The sequence below is a fragment of the Taudactylus pleione genome, unplaced genomic scaffold (assembly GCF_031769625.1).
Source record: "Taudactylus pleione unplaced genomic scaffold, aTauple2 ptg000103l, whole genome shotgun sequence".
Classification (NCBI taxonomy): Eukaryota; Metazoa; Chordata; class Amphibia; order Anura; family Myobatrachidae; genus Taudactylus; species Taudactylus pleione.
Window position 1 is genome coordinate 631,139 of NW_028284505.1, and position 23,353 is coordinate 654,491.

General features: G+C 42.4%; 1 protein-coding gene across 5 annotated transcripts in view; it reads left to right on the forward strand.

Moving 5' to 3' along the window:
* Positions 1–22,914, forward strand: part of SLC44A5 (solute carrier family 44 member 5) — a 233,355-nt gene extending 210,441 nt beyond the window's left edge. For 3 of the 5 annotated variants that reach the window (XM_088470760.1, XM_088470759.1, XM_088470763.1), the window contains 3 exons: positions 3,573–3,661; positions 5,389–5,473; positions 8,492–13,892. In XM_088470760.1, the coding sequence (XP_088326886.1) occupies positions 3,573–3,661; positions 5,389–5,473; positions 8,492–8,604 (287 nt within the window). In that variant the 3' untranslated portion in view covers positions 8,605–13,892. Of the gene's footprint in view, positions 1–3,572; positions 3,662–5,388; positions 5,474–8,491; positions 13,893–22,247 lie in introns of those variants that run through there. The other 2 variants (XM_088470761.1, XM_088470764.1) reach the window with 2 other exon arrangements.
* Positions 22,915–23,353: the final 439 nt, after the last annotated feature.

The window sequence follows — 23,353 nt, forward strand, 5'->3', positions numbered from 1 at the left end:
TTACACACATTACTTTACATACATCACACATCAGTATTACACACACATTACATTACATACATCACACATCAGTATTACATACATTACATACATCACACATCAGTATTACATACATTACATTACATACATCACACATCAGTATTACATACATTACATTACATACATCACACTTCAGTATTACACACATTACATACATCACACATAAACATCTCTGCAAGTTTAAACATTTTGTCACCTTTGGAGGATGCCCTCTTTGCAGTGGTGAATCTATAATGGGTGCAGGGTGTGCGGTGCCATATAGTCTTTATACTTACCTGTCCATTGTCCAGGCCGGCAATGCAGAGCAGCAAATATCACTGGGAAAATGGCCGCAGCTATTTTATCAGTGACTCGCGCATGCGCAGGACTGCTGTCCCCGGGAAAACGGCTGGGTGTCATTTTTCCAAAGACCCGCACATGAGCAGCAGATTCTGGCACTAAGCCAGAATCTACTCTGCTACACCTGCCGCGGACCACCTAGAGAGAGGAGGGGGCCCGCACTGACTCTCTTTCTTTGGTAAGACATCAGGGCATGACACACTCGTACACACATCATACAACAAAGGAGTGTTACACAAGGACTGTACATGTAACTTTAATGTTTGTATTTATCACCTGACAAAGGTTTTAGAACACCCCCATTTTTTTCAATTTTAAACACTTGAGTCCAGGGAATAACCAGAAATGGTCCAGAGGTAATCATTCACTGCTAGAAGATAAATGGATCACAAATTAGGGAGCAAAGATAAAAGCTGCCATACGGTTCTGTCAATGGCCCTGATTCAGAGCCGGACGCTCTGACCAGAGCGCTCGCTCTGAATCAGGGCCCAGCTCCATTAATATGGAGCGTCCTCCTGGACGCTCGTATAGCTGTGGGTCACCACCCACAGCATATACGAGCGTGCAGGATGATGGTCGCAATGGCCTTGACCATCGCGACCATCGGAACTGCGAGTAAAAGCCTGCGGTTGAGTTTTTTAACCGCAAGGCCAGGAGTGATTTTGGCTCTATCAGAGCCAAAATCACTCCCACTGACATCACTAGTGATGTCAGTGGGGCCGGCTTCAGACGGTAGACGTTCCCTTGGGAACGCCTCCGTCTGGCAGGTACGCCCCCGGCACGCCCACCAAAGGGGGCGTGCTGTCAGTCACCATCGACAGCACGCCCCCTTTGATGAGACACTCCGAGCGAAGGAAAGTCCTTCGCTCGTCAGGTCTCGCGCATGCGTACGACGGAGCTCCCTCCGTCGTGCGCATGCGCAGTGGGGACCATCGACCCACTTGCGAGCGTACAGCCGCTCGCAAGTGGGTCTGAATGAGGGCCAATGTTCTAAGAGAGAATCTCACCACAATTCAAAACACAATATATCACAAAACCTGCGGCGCTCATAAAAGTTACATTAAATAATGATAATACATCCCTTGTTATTTGTGTATGGAAGGTATCGTCCTATATTCAAGCAGAGTCACATAGATTGATCGTCTTCTGGATGAAGTCCGCAGTCAATGTCCACTCAGTCGTGACACATGGAGAAATATCAAATGTATAAAGGCACCAATGTATAGTAATTTTATATACACCACTAACATGCAAGATAGGTGTTAATTCTTTCAGAAAGTGGCGTACCCTGCTTACATAAATGATAGGAGAAAGATGGTCTAAGAGGTATCTTTATATTTCAGTAGTGTATACGAATATCTTTCTTATTTAGATTTGCGTACCCAACTCACATATAAACATATAAAGGTTTCTTTCTGTTTCACTCCAAACTCATACTTCAAAATGGGCAATTATTCACATAAAGGTGTCTTTATATGGTAAATACGGGTGCATACCCCAACACACACGGTATCTGATGCCGATACTTTCATAAAGGTATCTTTACGATGGTGGTCAAACGTTTTTTTTTGTTGATCCCCAATAATGTTGCTCCAATAGATACTATAGGTAGACAAACCCGTATATTTCAGTCCAAAAGAAAAAGTTGTTTTTATTTTGATATTATTTAAAACACATAAAGCAAATCAATTCTATATCATGGCTTCTCCTCAGCATATGGTGAATGTAAACAAAAGCCAATATATGAATGTAAAAATTCCAGGATTCAGAAAACATGCAAAGTAAAAAAATATAAAAAAGCCGATAAAACAAAAAAATCCGGATAAAAAACATGTAGTAAAAAATTGTATAAAATAAGTCCAAGTATTGAAGTACTCACACCCTTGCTAGAGGTCGTAGAATTTTTTTTTTTTTTTAGCAATAACTGAAAACTAGTGTCCGTGTCAGAGTTATATAAAAAAGTACTTTTTTTCCAGAGCAATGGGCTGAGAAAGTACAGTATGGGTGCAGCAATGACTACGAGGCCTGTCTGGGACATGAAGCACCACCACTGGGCTACTGAGGACTGGAAGAGGGTCTCATGGACCCATGAATCAAAATGTGAAATCTTTTGTTCATCCCACCGGGTTTTCTTTATCCACCTTTGAGTAAGCAAAAGTATGGTTCCTAAGTGTGTAGGGTTATTTATTAAGCAGCGGCTCATAAAAGCCTCCGGTTCCCAGTGTGTTTAAGCCCTTCTAGTAGCAAAACACCCCAAGCATTATCCTTTTAAATATAGGACTTAAAGAAACAAGCAGAGATTTTACAAACTGCCGCTCAATAAGACACCAACTGCCAGACACGGAGGAGGAAACCTGATGGTCCGGGGCTCTTTTGCTGGATCCCGAGTCAGTGACTTGCACAGAGTGACTGGCACCATGAACCAAAAGGGCACCACAGCATTCTGCAGCACCATGCAATACCCTAAGGTCTACACCTAGTTGACCAAGGGGTTCATCCTACAGAAAGATAATGACCCAAAGCTCCCTCCAGGCTGGGTCAGGGCTACCTTCCAGGAACAGAGCAAGACACTAGGCTACAAATCCTGGAATGGCCGCACAATCTCCAGGCTTACACCCCCATCAGCTGGTTTGGGATGAACTGGACAAGAGAGGTCAGAGGAAAGCACCCTACAAGTGCAGCACATGTGCGGAACATCTGCAGCAGAGCTGGGTAGAACAATATGCGACTTCCATTGTAGATAGAGGCCTCGGGTGTGAGTTCCGCGGTTAGATCTGCACAAGGCGGCTGCTTGGAGGAGTCAAAAAATTGTAGATGAATCTTTATCAAACAAAATGATTCTATGAGTTCTTTTTTCATCTGCGTAAATGTCAATAGAAACTGTAAAAATGGGGATGTTCTAAAGCCTTTGACTGGTAGTTATTGTCTGCATTAAACAAAAGCATTATGAATATACGAGCACACGAACAACTGTATTGTTAAGTTAATATCTGTAACAATGTTAAATGGAAGCAATGACCGTTCTCCTCCTCTCTGTAATCCTCTCCCCTTCCTCTGCCAGATAAAACAGGGAGCTTGCTCTTCTCTGAGCAGATGTGATGGGTCTGGGGCAGCTGAGTAATTGGGGTAGAGTAAAGCTGAATAAATGTGATCTCCCCCTGACGTACATACTAACTGGCCTCTTCCTTATAAAGGTGTCCTAGCGTTCTTCTTCTTCACGAGAAAAATCCCGTATATTACTGATGAAGCTCCCACGCTGAATTACTACTGGGTGCCTCTCCTGGTAAGTAGTGCGCGCTGCCGATGTTGGGCGGAGTGGATGGATTTTTACGCATGCGTCTATGTTGCACGGCGCATGAGCCAAGATAGCGTGCGCGCAGAGGCGCACAAGAAACGCGCGGTCTCAGAAAAGATTTGAATATGTAATAGGGATGGTCCGTCTTATGGGCGTGTTATGGGAGTGTCGCTGAAAGCCATCGATAAAAGGTGATTGGTTGGAATGTGCGGTGTTGGTAAATACTTTCTCCTGCATCACAGCAGATATAGGACTAATGGTGCATACACACGATCAGATTTTTCCTTCAGATATGAACGATAACGATTTAAAAATCGTTCAGTCGTTCATATCTGAAGGAAAATCGTTCATATCTGACATGCCTGAACGATGGACGATCAACGATGCGCGTTCCCGTTTGTCAGATAACGATATCTGACATCTGATGGGTTTGCAGTCAGACTTGGACGATTCCATTCATTTTAATGCAGTCAAAAATCGTTCAATCGTTCAAATCGTTCAAAACTTTGGTAAAATCGTTCAAATCGTTCAGATCGTTTAATCGTTCAATCGTTCATCTGACAAATCTGACAAGTCTGACAAATCTGACCGTGTGTACGCTCCATAAGATGTAGTACTGGTGTGAAGCACAAGGTGGCGTATGAATTGCAGATGTTCCCATTATGTGTACGATATGGGTGTAAATATCCATTACATGAATGCTGTATGTCAGTAGTTAATTCCACTAGAGACTAAAACCATAAATATTAATCATATAAAAGAGGTTAGACAATTTAATATAAATTGATTTTAAATCATAAAATCTGGCCTATGTATCAATTTGCATTAGGTAAATAGTTGTCGGGAATCATACTAGATTGGGTCATGTTTAGTGGATTTGCTATTCCTTTATAGAACCTTATTATCCTTATAGGGCCAATAACACAATTCCATTTACTAGGAAATATTTAGCAACGTTCAAACATAAACATATAAGCTGGGTACACTCTAAATATTGTTCGTACAAGCGATATATCGCAAGTGCATCGGCGGGTGTGTACACCCTTATATGTCTGTGATCGGTGCAACTCACTGACCACCCGTACACAGGCTGCAGGGACCGCCGACTCTGACATCACAACTGTGCGGGCAAATGTAAATGCTCGCCCATTTGTGATGTCAGCCGTGACATATCGAGCGGCCAATTGGTAAGTGTGTATAGCTTACCAATCTGCAGTTCTGGCGCGGATCGGTCTGCTGATCGATCGGTCGTCTCATTGTGTACCGGCTTTAAGTTAACCTGACAGAACTGAAGCTAAGTCATTATAGTGTATATATACTTGTTAGGTGGCTGGTGGCAGACTATTGTCCTCTGTTATCAGCCATCTGTTGAACGTGTTGAGCATTTCCCTGCGATCGCATTTTTATGATGCCCATGAAACTTTTTGTTTGTCAGAGTGTATTTGTTTTCCAGCGGAGAGAAGTGCGCAGCGAATCACCCGCTCACTTTGCAGGTTGTACCGGTGTACAGGAGACTGTAACATGCCCGTAAACTGGCCGCTGTTATATAATGGTTTATAATGGGCATCTGATCCAGACTTTCTTTATTACGCTTTGAATGTGCCGGCGTTATAGAGGTGTTGATAATTATCACAGTAATCTCCATTGATACCAATGTTTTATAATGTCTGAATCATAAACACATTAGCAATATTACCATTATTTGTTATCCACAGACGGTGATCATAGGATCCTATCTCATAGCCCATGGATTCTTCAGTGTCTACGCAATGTGTGTGGATACCCTGTTCCTGTGCTTCTGTAAGTATATGACGTAACGGCGAGTTTACTGTCCTCACCTCATTTGCAGAGTCTGCCTTTATTAAATAACCGATCCATCGCGGTGAGCTAGCGCAGGGGTGCGCCTGCCAGCCGGAAACTGGATGTGCCCCTCAGTGCTCCAAAGCCTTTATTTCTCTGTATGTGGACACGTGATCATGTTTTGTGCACTAATTATTAACATTATTATTCCGTTTAAGTTAGTATATATCTTGCACCCTTTTTCATCAAGAAGAGTTTAAATCATTTTTGTTGGTCAAGTTACAAATACAGCAAGTTATTAGGAACAACGGTATATAGAGTACACGGTATAGGCTGTATGTAATGCTCTGTAGGAACTGATCACAGCTGCAATGTCACATTAGGGAACTCGGAGAGGGACCGACTATCCAGGGCCTTTAAGAGAGCCTTGAAAAAAATGGACTTCATCGGTTCCTGTGGTTAATGCCAAATTCTAGCTACAGTATCATAAGGCATGTTATATATCATGTCTGTGTACACAGAGGAGGTAATTGGCTACCCAGAGCAGTTCACAGCTTGTCAGCGGCCTTAGGCCCTGATTCAGACCCGCTCGCTGCCGGTGGCAGCTCGCAGGTCTGAAGGGCGTTTTTTTTTTTTGGTCTAGCCTTCTGGCCGCTCGCTAAGCTGTGGGTGACCACCCACAGCTTTTGCGAGCGGCCAGGTGATGGTCGCAGTGGTTGCGACCATCGGGCTTGCGTCAAGACCCTTGTGGTAGGGTCTCATCTGCCGCAAGCCCCAGTGAGTATTAGAGCCGGAAGCTCACTACTGACATCACTTGTGATGTCAGTAGGGCCGGCCCCAAATGGCAGGCGTTCCTTCGGGAACGCCTCCGTTTGGCAAGCCACCACCCCCTACCCACCTACAAAACGGGGCGAGCTGTCGATCAACATCGACAGCCGCCCCGTTTGTAGTGAGCCCCGGAGCGAGTGAATTTCTCACTCGCTCCAGGGCTCGCATATGTGTATATATATATATATATATATATATATATATATATATATATAGTGGCTTATGCTCTTTATTAATCAAAGTGACTTCACACCCTAGCATGCAGATAGCTATCACGTCCAAGCAGAACTCCTTTTCTATGGATTGTTAGCACCACAAGGACAAGCATTAGATCAGGGATAGGGAACCTGAGGCCCGGGGAACGTATAAGGCCAGTGGAATCATTTGGTCTGGCCCTCAGAGCTTTATTCTGTTAGCCTCATCTGGCTAGCAGGTGCCTAGAATGGCCCCCTGCAGCCAGAATCTATGCAGCAGCGCCACCTGGAGTATCGTTAGGACACTTCAGACGGTCACATCGCTGCCCTTACAGCTCCCAGGAGCATTCTCAGGATGCTCTGGCCATTGCTGTAATCACCGGCGATTGTGGCCCCGCCCCCGTGTGACATCACACAGAGGGGGCGTGGTCTGCACCGACCCCGCAAATAATATTTTATAAATCAAAATGGCCCTCTGCAGAAAAAAGGTTCCCCACCCATGCATTAGATGTTTGATTTACTATAAAAAGGCGCAGTGCTTTGCATATAACAATCCACATGAAATAAATGCAAACACATGTATTTACATTGATCCCCAAAGGCTGACACTAAGAATAGTTTTACAAGGTTATGTTGTAATATCACTCCTCCTCCTCCTCAGCCCCCGTCCTGTGATATCACTGAGGCTATTTCTGTGCCTTCAACCCAAACACATTGGGCCTGATTCAGAGCCGGTCGCTATTTGCGGTCGTTCGTTCAAAAAAAAGGGGTGGCTATTCAAATGAACCGTTCGCTCTTTGCGGTCTGTTCACGCCTCTAGGTCTGAACGAGCGAACAAAACTTGCGGTTGTTTTTTGGGAAACTACGCCCCCTGGCCGCTCGCTTCCTACGTCATGTCCGCTATTTATTAGTTTAATCGAGTACATCGACCAGGGTATGAACTGCTCGCTATTCTTGTGGTTGGTTTTTGCTACCACAATCTTGCGAGCAATTCTGGCTATAAAATAACCCAGTGACGTGGTCAATGACACTGCTGTTTTAATTATGCACACCCATAAAACGCCCGTTTTGACCTTTAAGCACGCCTGCGATCGGATCTCCACTCCCCGTTTTCAAGCACCTTCCCCTGTTACCACCCACAAACGCCTCATTCTGTCACTCAAATTATCAGTCATTCGCTATTTTGCGAGCACATGAATTTCGGCCGCACTGACTGGTTCGCGCATGCGTATAACGATCCATACGCGTGCGCAGTTGGGCAAACATCGCTCAGAGCGAACGAGCGGCCGCTTACGAGCGGCTCTGAATCAGGCCCCTTGACCTCACGTGTCGTCCTCCGATCTGAGTTTTCAGCTGGAAGCCCTACTCCCCTTTCTACTTGACAAGATTAACACCCCTCACTCCCAATAACCCCATGTCATTACAGAACATTACTTTCTATAGTTACCCTGGATTTATGGGTTGATAGATGGAATATTCTGTGACATATATATGTAAAAGCTCTAATTTTATCATTTAAATGAAGGGATATGTTTTGCTTCAAACTTCAGGTGTAATATATTACATATGCAATACAAGGTGAATAATATGTAAACGTTATTAGAAGCTTTGTTATTATATTGACACCAAGCATCCTGGTTTACGGCAAATTATTCCTATGATAGTTTTGCTTCTACGTTTTGCATTTCCAGTTTTCCTAAACTTTTCTCCCAGCATGTGTCTATGTTCTTCTTACTTGCAAACAATGAATGTACAGACACAGACTCAGTGACCATTGGCGCGTTTCATGTGGTTCTAACAGCTAAAGAGTTGTGTAGTATCCGCCGAATTAACGCTCAGCGTTCTTTGGTTCACTGAGTCCCTGTCTGTAGGGGGTGTAGAAATCTGCCACTGATTTTTCTGCTTCTCTCTCTCCCCCTCGCACTCTCTCTCTCTCTCTCTCTCTCTGTCTCTCTCTCTCTCTCTTGCCTCTTGCAACTGCAACTATGGCGTTCAGGCGAAGATCTGGAGCGGAATAACGGATCTGCCTCCAAACCGTACTTCATGTCACCAGAGCTGCATAGGATTCTGAGGAAAAAGGAACTTGGCTCTAAGAAGTCGAAGCGCTAATGTATAGCTCTGGCTTTTCCTAACAAAACGCGCCTAATTAACCCAATAACTAAGCTTCGGAGAGGTACATGAAGGTTGGGCAGAAGATTTGGTTTCCGTGTGATTTCAGATCATAATGAGGATGGTTTACTTGGGCAATGATACAAGGACTTACAAGTCAGGGCATGGAGTAATGACCTGGTGGTGTCCAAGGTCTTGAGCTTGCAGCCACTGGTGATGGAGAGTGGTTTGGTTTGGACGTATCCTTAGAGGAATGATGCAGGAAAGACCTGCTAGTAAGGGAGACCTATGGCAAGTAAATCGGTTTCTAAGGACCACCTTGTCAGGGAGACTTCTTTGAGCAGTGAGGATGTCCTTGACATGGGACCACCCATGGGAATGTTGAAGTGAGAGCCTCCCGGTTGAAGACTGAATGAAGACCCTGTGGAGGGAGTCCTTGAGCTTGGAAATGTATATCGTACAAAAAGAAGATTACATTTTAGTGCCTATGAACAGGAACAATGTCAATATATAGCTTTTCCTAAAATTGCTTTTGAGGTTTTAATATTTTTGTAAAGCTGGTTTCTGTATAATAGGATCTGCACTTTTTTATATTTAACAATCTTTCACTTTTCATAGAAGAAATACTTGACATAAATGGTACATATTAGCCATATCTTGGTTTCTTTGCTTTTCTCGTTGGTATTTTGCTTTACAAAGAGAGATTTGGCTTCGCAAACTTGACCTTATCTGAACATTTGGTGCTAAGGAATTTTTGCACTTCGCAGATCGAGCATTTAGTTATTAATCCCTCCCGGTAGGATGCCAAGGCTGAGAGAGCCTGCTGTGGAGCATTGTGCAATGACAGCCTTGTAGTTGTGTGTTACAGTAGCTCCAGGTCGTCACCCCAGGATGTCTTTTTAGTGTACCATTTACCTATACACTGATTTTCGTAGGGTTGGACCAATATCCGGGAGAATATTTCTTATTAATACATTTACAGGTTGTATTATAATGACTATTGAGAGGGCTTCCACCCTCAGTGACGTACTCCGCCCCTGGTGCATTGACGGACTGCATTCCAATTAACGCTGGTTCAATTCACAAAGTGGCTACTCCGATATATATGTAGGATGCAGGTCAGTTTTTAAAAGTGCAATCAGCTGCTCATTTTGATTTATATAGTGCAGGCACCGGTACTGTGTAACATTTGTTGTCTTATATAAGCAAATTAAACTAGTGTGAAATATATATATATATATATATATATATATATTTTTTTATAGGAACTCTGCAATTACTTTCATTAAACGCATAGCATACATTCCAACATCCCTGGGCAGATAATCATGACGCAATTGGCCATGACTGGAATTGCCCAGGACTCCGCTAGATCCGGCCAAACTGCACTAGACGTTTCATGGGTAACACCCCCAGATACGGAAACTCTGGACCTCATTCAGAGTCAGTCGTAAGCGGCCGCTCGGTCGTACGCCTATCGACCGAGAAACTGAAAAAGGAAGCAATCGCACGGCCGGTCGGTTGCAACCAAAGTGACGCCCATACGTGAACAATGCACCTCCTCTAGCTAACGAGTGGTAGCAGTTAGCGATCTAGTCAGTCGTTGTCAGTCGCGTATGTTAATTTTCTTCTGATGGTTGCGGCCGCTTGTGTTGTGTTGATGCCCATAAAAAATGTAAAAAAAACCGCATAGAATAAGCCATCACCATGAAATGTATTTATTCTTATAATTCGCTAATACAAACGCAGCTGAATCAATTACAAGCCAATTAGCAGTGTTATTAGCTACAACAATCGATTATTAGCTGCTTGAATTGTGTGGCCCAAAATAGAAACATCAATCCTAACATCAGTTACATTCGAAAGTATCGATTGTACTGTGGGGTTTGCAGGAGCTCCTACCCTACCTCAAGCTGTATGATCAGCCAGGCCTCTAACCTGCTCGCAGAGTGACGTTTTACTACTTCCGGCCTTCTATGTCGGTCTTAGCAGGAAATTTATGTACGCCCCTGAAACGCCCTGAAAACGGTGAGGAACGCCTGCATTTTCAGACCACCACCCCCGTCAACACCCACAAACGGCCTTTCCTGTCAATCAACTCTCGGGAAGCCACTTCCTGCTCGTAAGCCGTACGATCGACAGCATTTTGGATCGCAAGGTCTCGTACGCACATGCACACAACTAACCGTACGCATGCGTGGTTTGGAAACATCGGATGTGTACGACCGAGCGGCCGCTTGCGACCGACTCTGAATGAGGTCCTCTGACCCTAGTGGACAGCTAAAACTCTTCTGCAAAGCCAGAACTTCTGGGTGCATGTTAGGAGACTGCTAAGGTGGTGAGAGATATACCTTCCCTCGGATGGCAGAGTGTGGGCCGGCACTCAGGGCGCGGTGTCCACTTGTCACCACTGTTACCCCTACAATGGCCCGTATTCAATTTGGAGCGAAAAGCCGAGATCCGCAAAAAAAGTATCGCCGATGGCGACTTTTCGCCAGGCGGAAACTTATCTGCGCATTCAATTGCAAACACTTTTCGCGTACGTGAAAACGCAATGCAATGTAATAGGCAAAAAAGATTTGCTTCTGAATAGGTGGAGTCCAAAATCTCTATTTTGGGGTGCAAAGGTGGGGAAACCACTCAGCACCCTTGGGACAGCCCTACAAAGGATAACTGCGTAAAAAAAAAAACCCTAAAAAAATGAGGAACCCCCGAAAAAAAAACACTTTTAAAATGGGGGCGAAAAAGTGCAAAGTGGGGGTACAAACTTAAAAACTAGCAAAATAGACTTTTGGGGGGTCTGTAAGTATGGGGGAGGTGTTTTTTGGATTGCAGGTGTTTGCTTCAGGTGCGTTTTTTAAGTTTTTTAAAACTACTTTAGCGACTTTACACCATGCTTGCACCCATTTTTAAGTACCCCAAATTTGACAGAACTACTTATTTACACCAAAAAAACTGCTTAATGCTATTCTTCACCACTAGTGCAAAGACGATAATTAGAAGAAAATGACACACCTTAAGTACCCCAAATAGCTTTATTAGGGCTAATCGGGGGTATGTACATTGATCCCCAATGTTAGTGCATCTTTTAGGGGGTGTCAGGCTGATTTCCCCAATTCTGACAGCACTTTTCGCCTGTTTTGCATTCGCCGGGTTGCGTTTTCGCGTCTTTTGGAATCGAATAAGGCGAATCGCGGGTACGCGCACAATAAGTTTCCGCAGCTAAAATATGCCATGTAGGCGAAAAGTACGGCAGGTGAAACTTTATCACGTACACGAATCTAATTGAACACGGCCCAATGTATGACATCAGGACAGACAGAGGCATATAGTAAACCGGATGCAACTACAGGATCCCCAGTGTAACCTGTCTTTATTACCACCTGTTCCTCAATACAGAATACGGTCCACAGTGATTGCCTTTCCAGAACAGCCCTGAACCCATATCCACTGGGCTGATCCTGGGCTGATTTAATCCACTTTGTTTTAAAGAAATGTATTAAACACCAATTAATTCTGCACAGGACAATAAGTGGGGACCACTGGAGCAGAACATTATGACACGGTGAGGACGGTGAAATATTACTATCGGCCCCGGTATTCCTATAAGTGTTGGTTTGGGGCTGCTGGAAAATGAGATTTAATAATGATCATGTCTATCAGCCAGGGGCGCTCCCTGATCCGATCTCATCTAACTGCCCCCACATGTAGCTTCGGCCAAGCATCTGAATGTGGCCACATGTGGGACATTTATATCTTCTAATCACCTACAGATGTGCCCACATACACCTATCCCCAAATCATGCCAAATAGCCCCACAGACCGTGCGACTAAGCTACGCCATAGGGAACATGTGTCTTATTCACATGACTAATGCAGCAAAGGTACAATGCATGAGTACCCAGGACACTGGCATACCATGCAGCTGCCACTCGGACGCTATCCTGGTGCCACGCAGTGTTGTGCTTAATCTGCAACTTTATACCAACTGCATTGTGACATATATACTGATCCTAAGTACCCGGGATACTACAAGCGACTGTGGATGCAGCTACAATGCAGATAAGACACTTAGGGGCCGATCCAGACCCGGAGGCTAAGCTGCGCGCTCTCGCAGCCGTCAGCGGGCGGATAGGCAAATGCCGCGATCACACACCCAGGCTAAAGGACGCCCTCTATGTCTTAGAGAGCGATGGCAGAGTGAACGCTCGCCGGTGTAATGACGCCCACTTTTCATTCTTAGCACAAGTCATCTCCAGGAAGTGTATGTAATATCAGGACCATCGAGAGCCATCGGAGCTGCTCGCAGCCCTTAAGGTAGACCCTACCCCGCCGCAAGCTCTGCGATCACTGCAGGCTGGAATACAACCAGGTGACGTGTACAATGACGCTTCCATACTAATTATGCATGCCCAAAGAACTCCGTTTTGACGCTCAGACGCGCCAGCGTTCGCACATCCACTCCCCCGTTTTCCTGGACCTTCCCCTGTTACCACCCACATGCGGCACTATCTGTCACTCAAAGGAGCGTTCCGTCTGCGGGCTTCGAGCGAGCACTTCCCCATAGTACAGACTTGGATCGCTCATGCGTATTTTTCCGCATACGCCTGCGCAGACGGGCGACAACCGCCCATATCGAGCGAACGCAGCTTAGCGCCGGGGTCTGAATCGGCCCCTTAATTCAGAAATAAGTATGAAAGTCCGCTAATCGCTAACTGCGAGGGCACATCTGTATGAAAAACTGACACTCCTACTAGTACAATAGTATTTGTCAATCCACAATTTAAAATATTTCCGTAAAGCCCTTAAAGTTGTTTTTTTTTTTTTACCTCCTAAATAATAATCTTATTAAAATACTGATTATGATTTACTGATAGTTACATTGAGGGACGCAGGTTGGCTGACACGGATCCAAGGTTTGCCGGGACGTTTTATATTATGAACTTTTTTATTTTTTCTTCAATTGAAAGTAAAAACCTGAGAACTCTGTTTACCAGAACAAGCAACTTTATCTGCCAATGATAAGTGCACTTAGGAAATGGAGGGGGCTGCAATACCGCCGATATCACTGTATTGTCTAGAAGTAAAGTCAGATATTTAAAGTGACAATTTTAATTGTATGAAAAGATCTATAGGAATCGTTTCTAACTGCGCAGTTCTGCCAAACAATTTTTATGCAAGCTTGATAACTACCATTTTCATAATTATTGGTACGTTTTTTAATGTCTAGTTAAAAAAAAAATGTAACGAGAATAAGGGGTATTTTATACATGACCGTGTAAATAAATATTTATGGCTGATAAAATACTGGATGTTTTTTAAATTTTTCAAAACATACAAAAATCGTATTTCAATGTATGGAATGTTTGGGATTGAAACCTATTGATTTGTACGTTATTTACGGTGGGTGTATTGTTCTGACTGAATTATTGGTGCTAGAGCTACTGTAGATGCTGATTTGAGGGAAAGACAATAGGAGGCTTTAGTACGTAATATATAATTACCATAATGCTGTAATGTTTTTAGACATTGAATATTGATACAGTAGCTGAAGAGAGAGTTTTTAGTTTTTCGTGGGTTTTAGGACTTCCGTGAGCCAGCGTAGTTACAAAGTTTTGGGTCTATCTTCCACAAATGCATGATAGGAGAGGTGTAAAGCAAAAATAATCTACAAAGCAATAACACAATAATGTCCATTTTAATTATTTGCCCCTTACTCTCAGTGCACGTCCCTCATTTCTTCTTCCTCCACTAGGGGGCACAGTGATCACTCTGGGTATAGCCTGGAGAGGGAGAATCTGGGCACCAAACAGTTAATCATTTTCTTCCCAGCAGCCACCTGGCTCCCTCTCCACTATACCCCACCCTCAGCCACCGGCCATCCAGTTTTTAAGTTTGGTGCTGAGCAAGGAGCAAGGGCACCATTTTAATGGCCCCCTGGTGATTTTATTTTACTTTACACAAAGAGCGGACAGTGCAGGGCATCCTATAGGACCCGTGTGCCCCCAAGTGGAGGAAGAAGAAAGGAGGATTCATGGTCTTGCCTTGTTAAAACCTTGTCTTCGACTCCATAGGGGGCCCCTGACGCACCTGGCTTGTGTGGTTTATTTCCTCTGATGCCGGTTCTTGGCACACCTTTCTCTGAAGATTCTGAGTGTGAGACGGTTTTCCTTCTCCCGGTTCTTCTGCTCGCTTCTGCCATTGGCTTGCAAACTTAAACTGGCTGGCCTGTGGCTGGGGGCAAGGTATAGTGGAGAGGGAGCCGGCATCCCGAAGGTAAGTATCGGGGGGGTTAGGGGGAGGTTAGGGTGAGGAGTTAGGGTTAGGCACTAGGGGGAGGGTTAGGGTTAGGCACCGGGGAGGGAGTGTTGGGTTTAGGGTGAGGGGAGGGGGAGGTTAGGGTTAGGCACCAAGGAAAGAGGGTTTGGGTTAGGGTAGGAGTTAGAAAAACATTTGCTTGTCTTCCCTATGGGTGTCGGAATTCTGGCAGTTGGGATGTCGCTATCGGTCTTCTGGCCAGCGGCATCCCGACAGCCGGGATTTCATACCCAACCCGTTGAATAATGACCAACCTAGTATCTTAAATGAAATGAAATTATATACTGCGCTTAGATCTATTTGTTCTAATAGTAGGATCTATTCCAAACTTAAACGTTCTAGTAGGTATATAATAATGTAGGGAGATGTTCAGTATATGACAACTTGATGCTACAATACGATATTGCAGTAATAGGATGTGTAATATGCTATCCCTGGTGGATCATGGTGAGGTAGTGGGAAAAGAAATTAGGTGGAAATTGTGGTAATATTTAAGATAATCTTAGTAACACAGGTACTAATCTAACTGATATCAATAATGGATATATAAACTGTAGTAGTGGATAAAAAAAAATGTTTACTGGTACACAGATAAATGGCAAAGTAACACAAAATGAATGCTCAAAAACATGTAAGTACATACAATGGTATACAATTGAATCTAATAGCAAAGGAGAGATCAATAAACAAAAACTGCTCAATAGAAAAGTTGTCCAATGTCCTGTAATAATGTGACTGATATGTCCAAGTCAAACTTGAAGAGTACTGCTAATGGATAGAGGATGCGGGATACAATAATGCAGAGTGAAGTGGTGAAGACAACCAGTGGCGTCCCGCTGGTAGCTAACAGTACAGATGTAGTGCTATTGGATGGATGCCCGGGGTGAACTTCTTGAGGAGGTAGCACGGACCCAACTTGGGAAGGTAAAGGGTGAACCCCAAGCATGCTGTTCACTCCTGATGCATATGCCAGCAGTACATCTGGTCCCAGACGTCTGCCAGCAGTGCATGATGGAGTGGCTGCTTCGCTAAGTGGGGGGATGTTACAGTTAGGGCTCGCTGAAGCCGTTCACCGTGCACCCCCTCTGCACTGGATACTTACCTTCCTGTGCCTCGCCGCTGTCCGCTTCTACCTCCAGCCGGCTGTTGTATCTTTCGATGTGTGTTCTTCCTCCTTCCCGTATGGTCTTCTGTGCTGAGTCACGTGTCCGAGTCCTCTCCTCTGAGTGTGTGGTCCATCTGATGCTTCCGGGTTCAATCACGTGGTTGTGATTCATCCGCAGCTGCACATGTCCGTTTGAAATAGCAGTGGTAATAGATATAGATCTCCTCCTTAGGTATATGTTGAAGTTTTTTGTCCCCAACGCGTTTCAGCCAGATTGGTCTTTTTCAAAGAGTTTGGTGTGATTGATATGGATCAGTTCCTGCGGGATTATAAGGGAGATCTCCTCCTCATGAATTGGTCATATGCAAATTAAGTGTGTTCTGATTGGTCATTCTGTTATCCCATATTTATAGTTGGTATATATGGCTGTATAACCAACTAGATGCTGGAAATGAGCTATATGTGGTACATAAATTATTGGATATATATAGTTGGCATAATAGCCACACATATAGATGCAAATGTACATACATGGAAGGAATTGCAAACAATATACACATAGTATTAATGCTGATAAAAATAAATATAATTATAAATAAATAAATATAGAAATAAATGAAAAAATGAATACATGCAACTTAAATTTAGTAATGTTGATAGTGAAGACAGGAATAAAATATATTACATTGAATACAAATGGACACAGTTTGTTCTGTGAACGGGAGCTTATCTCATAACTAACAGGTGATTGGAGGTAAATGGTGTGGAGATGACTGACGCAGATGGTTCGTTCGTATTGAGGTGCAGAATCGTGCAATGTCTGTGCGAACCTATGATCATTTTTTGCAGATTATGAATTTTATTTAATTATCCATATTATGTCCTTTAGGTGCAAATGTATTGCGTTCGTACATCCATTTCGGCTCCCTTCTGTTAATTCTATGTTCGTAGTCGTCCCCTCTCCAATTCGGTGTGACCTCTTCTATTCCTGTGAATATGAGTGATTTATGGTCGCTATTGTGGCAGACCTTAAAATGGTTCGAGAGATTATGTTTTTCAACTCCTTTTTTAATATTCCTAATATGTTCATTTTGCGACATCCACATTCTAGCAAATAGATTACCCTTTTGCTGTGGCATGTAATCCTGATTTTTATGGGATATTCTTTCCCTGTGGTGTTTGATCTAAATGTGATGGTGGGTTTGGTTGTTCTGTGTCCCATATTGTTGCATCCCATGCATGAACCACAGTGATAAAATCCTAAATTGGGTGTGTTGTTGCCGATGGTGGTTTGTCTTAATTGTTTGGGTGGAATATGGTTGTGAACTAACTTACATTTCAGGTCAGGTGCTTTCCTGTAAATAATTCTCGGGTTTGTTGGTAGGAGATCTGCCAAAGTGTCATCTCCAAGTAGGATCGACCATCGTTTTTTTAGGATTTGTTGTATTTGTTTTCTTGTCTGGAATATTGTGTAATGAATAACACTTCTTCTGCGGTTTTTTTGGTTTTTGTCATGTTTGTAATCAAGTAAATCTTTTCTTTCTAGGCATTTGGCTTCTTTGAATGCTCGTTCTACTATTTCCTTATCGTATTGTTTATCCAGAAATTGAGTTACTAGTTCCTGCCCTTGTGTCTGAAAGTCTTCTATTTTTGAACAGTTCCTTCTCATTCTGAGAAACTGTCCTTTAGGTATGGTGTCAAGCCAACTGGGGTGGTGCCAGCTACTAGACAGAATAAAATTATTGACGTCTACTATTTTCTTGTATGTATTCTCCCCTCTTCTATAAATATATTTAGATCTAAAAATTCGACCTTAGTCTTGCTGTAATTTGCGGTAAAGTGTAAATGATTGTCGTTGTTATTGATCATAGTTAGAAAATTGAGTAGTGATTGTTCATCTTCCCGCCAAATGAAGAACACATCATCGAAGTATCTTCTCCAGAGTACGAGACTTGCCCCATGCTCCGCCTGACCCCAGATGTTAAGGTCCTCCCACCAATTCATAAATAGGTTGGCATAGCTTGGGGCAAATCTCGTACCCACAGCAGGTCCCCTGGATTGCAAGTAGAACTGGTTATCAAACCACATGTAGATATGTTTGAGTATAAAATTGATGCTATAAATGATGAAATCTCGTTGCATCTTTGTCATGGAATTATATTTGCCTAGATGGTATTTGATGCTTAAAATGCCTTGTGTGTGGTCTATTACTGAATATAATGAGGTGATGTCTGTAGTTACAAGCCAAAATTGCTCATCCCATTGGATATCTTTGAGGATATTGAGGATCTGAGTGGTGTCTTTCAAGTATGCCGTTTGTTTGCAGACATAGGGTTGCAATATTATGTCTAAGTATGCTGATAGGTTGGAGGTGAGTGATCCAATGCCCGATATGATCGGTCTGCCTGGTGGTTTTACTGAATTTTTATGTATTTTTGGCAAGTAATAAAACACCGGAATTATGGGATGTTGTGTTTCAATGAATTTGTGTTCCTGTTTGGCTAGTACTCCTGTTAAACTACCTTTCTTTAGATGGGTAATAAGTTATTTTTAGAATAAATTGGTGGCATCATTGGTTACAGTTGTTGTGTCCCCTAAAATTCTGTGAGCCTCTTATAAGTAGTCTGATTTATTCAAGATAACAATGTCTCCTCCCTTATCGGCTGGTTTTATGATAATGGAATAGGTGTCCTGCAGTTCTTGTAATGTTGATCGTTCTTTTTCTCGTTAAATTGTTATGTTTTGTGTTGCAGATAGTGATGTTTCCTATGTCCTTCTTGACTAATTTGGTAAAAGTCTCTATGTGTGTCCCTTTCATGAGGCTGGGGTAAAAAGTGGAATGTGGTTTCTGTTCCGTCAACTTATTGGGATAGTCTGTATTGGCATTTCTAATCTCTGTCGGTGTTGTCGTGGCAAAGTATTTTTTGAGTGTAAGTTTCCTAGTGAACTTGTGTAAGTCCACATAGGTCTGAAATTTGTTCATGTTGTTTGTCGGGGCGAATTTCAGGCCAATATTTTTATATGGTCGTTGGATAGTGTGGTGTTACTCAAATTGAATATGCCTTCTCCCAACGTGTTGGGCGTAATCCGTGTTAAATCCTTGCTTTTCCCACCCCCCTACATCCCCTTCTTGTGTGTCCAGTTTTCTTTTTCCTGTATGTTGGTTTGCAACATTTACCTGTCTTCCCTATGGGTGTTGGTATTCTGGCCAGCGGCATCCCAACAGTTGGGATTTCATACCCAACCCGTTGAATAATGCCCAATCTAGTATCTTGCCTGAGGTCCTGTGGGGTCCTGATCATGCTTCTGCAGCCAGTTCTGCACCACTTTGTAAAAGGGGGAAGGGGAGGGTTAAGCAGTCACTTTGCTGTTCTCTACACCACTGTTACAGCCCCCAAACATCTGCAATGCATTGGGCCAATTCCCTGATCCCCAGACGCCAGGGCAAGTTGGATTTCACTGATTTGCCGATCCCAAGCCAAAATATGAACGGTATCACCAAATTGGGGATTTTTAACATGAATAATTCCACTGTTTCCCCAACGGATCGGTGATCATCGATGGCTGCCCATCGGCATTTCCAACCACTGGTTCCAGTCGATCAAGGAAACGGCTGGTAGATTAATGGGGCCTTGAGACAGAGACAGAGCACTGATTACATTTGTAACCTCCCAGGTTCTGGGAAAGTACATGGTGCAGTTATTTTACCTAGATCAGGGATTCAAGTATTTCCAACAGGTCATGTTATGAGGATTTCTGCCTGTGGGAGCAGGTGGGACAATTACTGACCCAGCAACATAGAATCCATCACCTGTGCGAGATTAGAGACATCCACAAAACATGACCCCTTGGTGGTACCTGAGGACCGGAGTAGAGAACCCCTGAACTGGATTCATCATTTGGAAAATGTTCCCTTCTATACACCGGACCAACCAACGCGCCACAGCCACCACGTATGTTATAAGCCTAATGATCTGGTTTGTAAAGCAATTCAGAAACCATATATTGCTCCGGTCATAGCTTTAAACGTGTTCTGTATCAGTAGTAGGCAACCAATGGCAAGCTACATGCTGTGGAACTACACATCCCAGCTTACCCTGCCACAGTTTTGCTGTTAGGGCATGCTAAAACTGTGACCAGGCATGCTGGGATGTATAGTTCCACAACAGCTAGAATGCCACAGGTTGCTTACCCCTGCCCTATAGCATGAGGATCGCAGCAAAGCTGTCATAAGGTCACCATTTATATTACAGGCATGGGGTCTGCTAGATCACTTTGTATTTGTACCTGGGACCAGTATCTATCTGGTATCTATGCAGGTATTCTATATATTGCCATTCTCACACATATGTCACATTGTCACTGAGATAGATAGATAGATAGAGAGATAGATATTAGATAAATCAATAGATATGAGAGATAGATATATGAGATAGATAGATATGAGATAGATAGATAGATATGAGATAGATAGATACATATGAGATCGATAGATATGAGAGATATAGATAGATAGATATGAGATCAATAGATATGGCATAGATATTAGATAGATAGATTAGATAGATATGAGATCGATAGATATGGCATAGATATTAGATAGATAGATTAGATAGATAGATATGAGATCGATAGATATGGCATAGATATTAGATAGATAGATTAGATAGATATGAGAGATGGATAGATATGAAATAGATATGCGATAGATATGAGATAGATAGATATTAGACAGATGGATAGATAGATAGATATGAGAGATAGATATGAGAGATAAATAGATAGATATGAGAGAGAGAAATATATATGAGAGAGAAAGATAGATAGATGTGAGATATATTTAAGATAGAGAGAGTATGAGAGAGAAATAGATATGAGATAGATAGATAGATATGAGAGATAGATATGAGATAAATAGATAGATAGATAGATAGATAGATAGATATGAGATAGATAGATAGATAGATAGATATGAGAGAGAGAAATATATATGAGAGAGAAAGATAGATATGAGATCGATAGATATGAGATCGATAGATATGAGATCGATAGATATGAGATCGATCGATATGCAATAGATAGATATGAGAATAGATTGATAGATATGAGATAGATAGATATGAGAGAAAGAAATATATATGAAAGAGAAAGATAGATATGAGATAGATAGATATGAGAGAAAGAAATATATATGAGAGAGAAAGATAGATATGAGATAGATATGAGAGACAAAGGTATATATGAGATAGATAGATATAAGATAGATAGATATATATGAGCGATAGATAGATATGAGATAGATGTGAGAGAGAAATATATATGAGATAGATAGATATGAGACAGATAGATATGAGATAGATAGATAGATAGATATGAGAGAGAGAGAAATATATATGAGATAGATAGATATGTGATAGATGATAGATAGGTAGATATGAGATAGATATGAGATAGAGTGAGTATGAGAGAGAAATATATATGAGCGAGATGGATAGATAGATATGAGATAGAGAAAGTATGAGAGATAGATAGATATGAGATAAATAGATAGATATGAGAGATTGATATGGGAGATAGATAGATATGAGATCGAGAGATATGAGATAGATAGATAGATAGATAGATAGATAGATAGATATGAGAGATATGATAGATAGATAGATTTGAGATAGATAGATAGATATGATAGATATTAGATAGATTTGAGATAGAGTATGAAAGAGAGATAGATAGATAGATAGATAGATAGATAGATAGATAGATAGATAGATAGATAGATAGATAGATAGATAGAGTGTTTTGTTACTCTTTTGCAGATGAAATAAGATCACCAGCTGTGTTATGTCTCATTGACTCTGAAACCAAGTAATTTATACAGGTTACAGGTTGCCTGGGTCAGCAAAGTACAGTAAGTAAGTTGCAGGGACGATGGCACCAATTGTGACAGAGAGGTAAATCCAGTGGATGTCTCCTTTATAAACATTCCCAGATGTATTTTCTGTGTGGGGAATGGTTGCAGCAGAGAGTGGTGATTGGATACTATCAGATACTGTATGTCTAGATTATACTGTATTTACATGACTGACAAATGTTTCAATACAATAAATGACACAAACATTATTGTAACGAGACTCCACCACATCCTGATATTATCGTTGGCGGTCTCGCTATAAGTTACTTGTCATTGGGTCACTTACTTCGTATCAATTTTTACTCCTAGTGGAAGATCTAGAGCGAAATGACGGATCCGCTGAAAAACCCTTTTTTATGAATAAATCACTGATGAAGATTTTGAACAAGCAAAATGCCCCAAGAAAAGAGCAGTGACTCCCGGGGGGCCAAATCTACAGCTGAGATGGCTCCGTGGTCTACTCCCATGTTACAACACGTCTGTATGTATATTTTATACCAAAGGCTTATAGGCACACGTAACCAAGAGTGGTGCTGAAGGACAGAAAACAAAATACTTGATACATCGGAGACGGACAACCTTCAGGAACCCCACCGGTGGCTGAACCCACTTTCCTTGATCAAGAGAATAACATGGTAGTGGAGAAGCTGCTATTGTTCTATGGTCTCTGTAGTATAACACCAGGTGGACACCGCTAAAGGTTCTAGGCCTCTGAAAAGTTTTGTATAACCATACAGGTCAAGACACTATATATTGTATACTCGTACTCTGTGCTTGTTGATTGTTGGTTTAAACTCAGTACAAGCAGTGACAGGGTTCTGCAACTATTGTATATACAGAATATTATATTTTTTTGTAAAGGGTCAAGAACGTTGGTTTTTGTGTATTTTTTATGTAAAATGTGGACTTTCCCCCGTTTTAAGTGCCTTACCAGTAGCTGCACATAACCTAGACAGAATTCTCTCCACATATAAATGTCCAAGAGCTTGCTCCAAAATGTAAAAAAAACACCTGGGTTGTATTTTAGGTAATGATCTATGGGTGACAGTACACACACACCCTGAGAGAGGAAGGGGGGGCGTGAGTGCAGGAGAGGCACAACCTCTCCCAGCACACCAACAGTTAATGGTAGTGGTTCCCAAACTGGTCCTCAAGGCACTATCGATTCCTACCTATCTATACACTCTAAAATGTCGCTATTTAGCGTAATAAGTCGCACCAGAAATAATTGCTCTTCAGACGTTGATTGTGTTTCCAAAGCACAAAAAGATATTCACCAAAAAGCAGATAGGTACACGCTGTGATCTAAATACAATTAGCGCAAACAATGAGTGAGGTCCTAAGTCCTGTAATGGTAAGGCCAAAATAGAAAAACCTGGGATCTACATTCTGCAGTATCCACACATTCCCAGGAA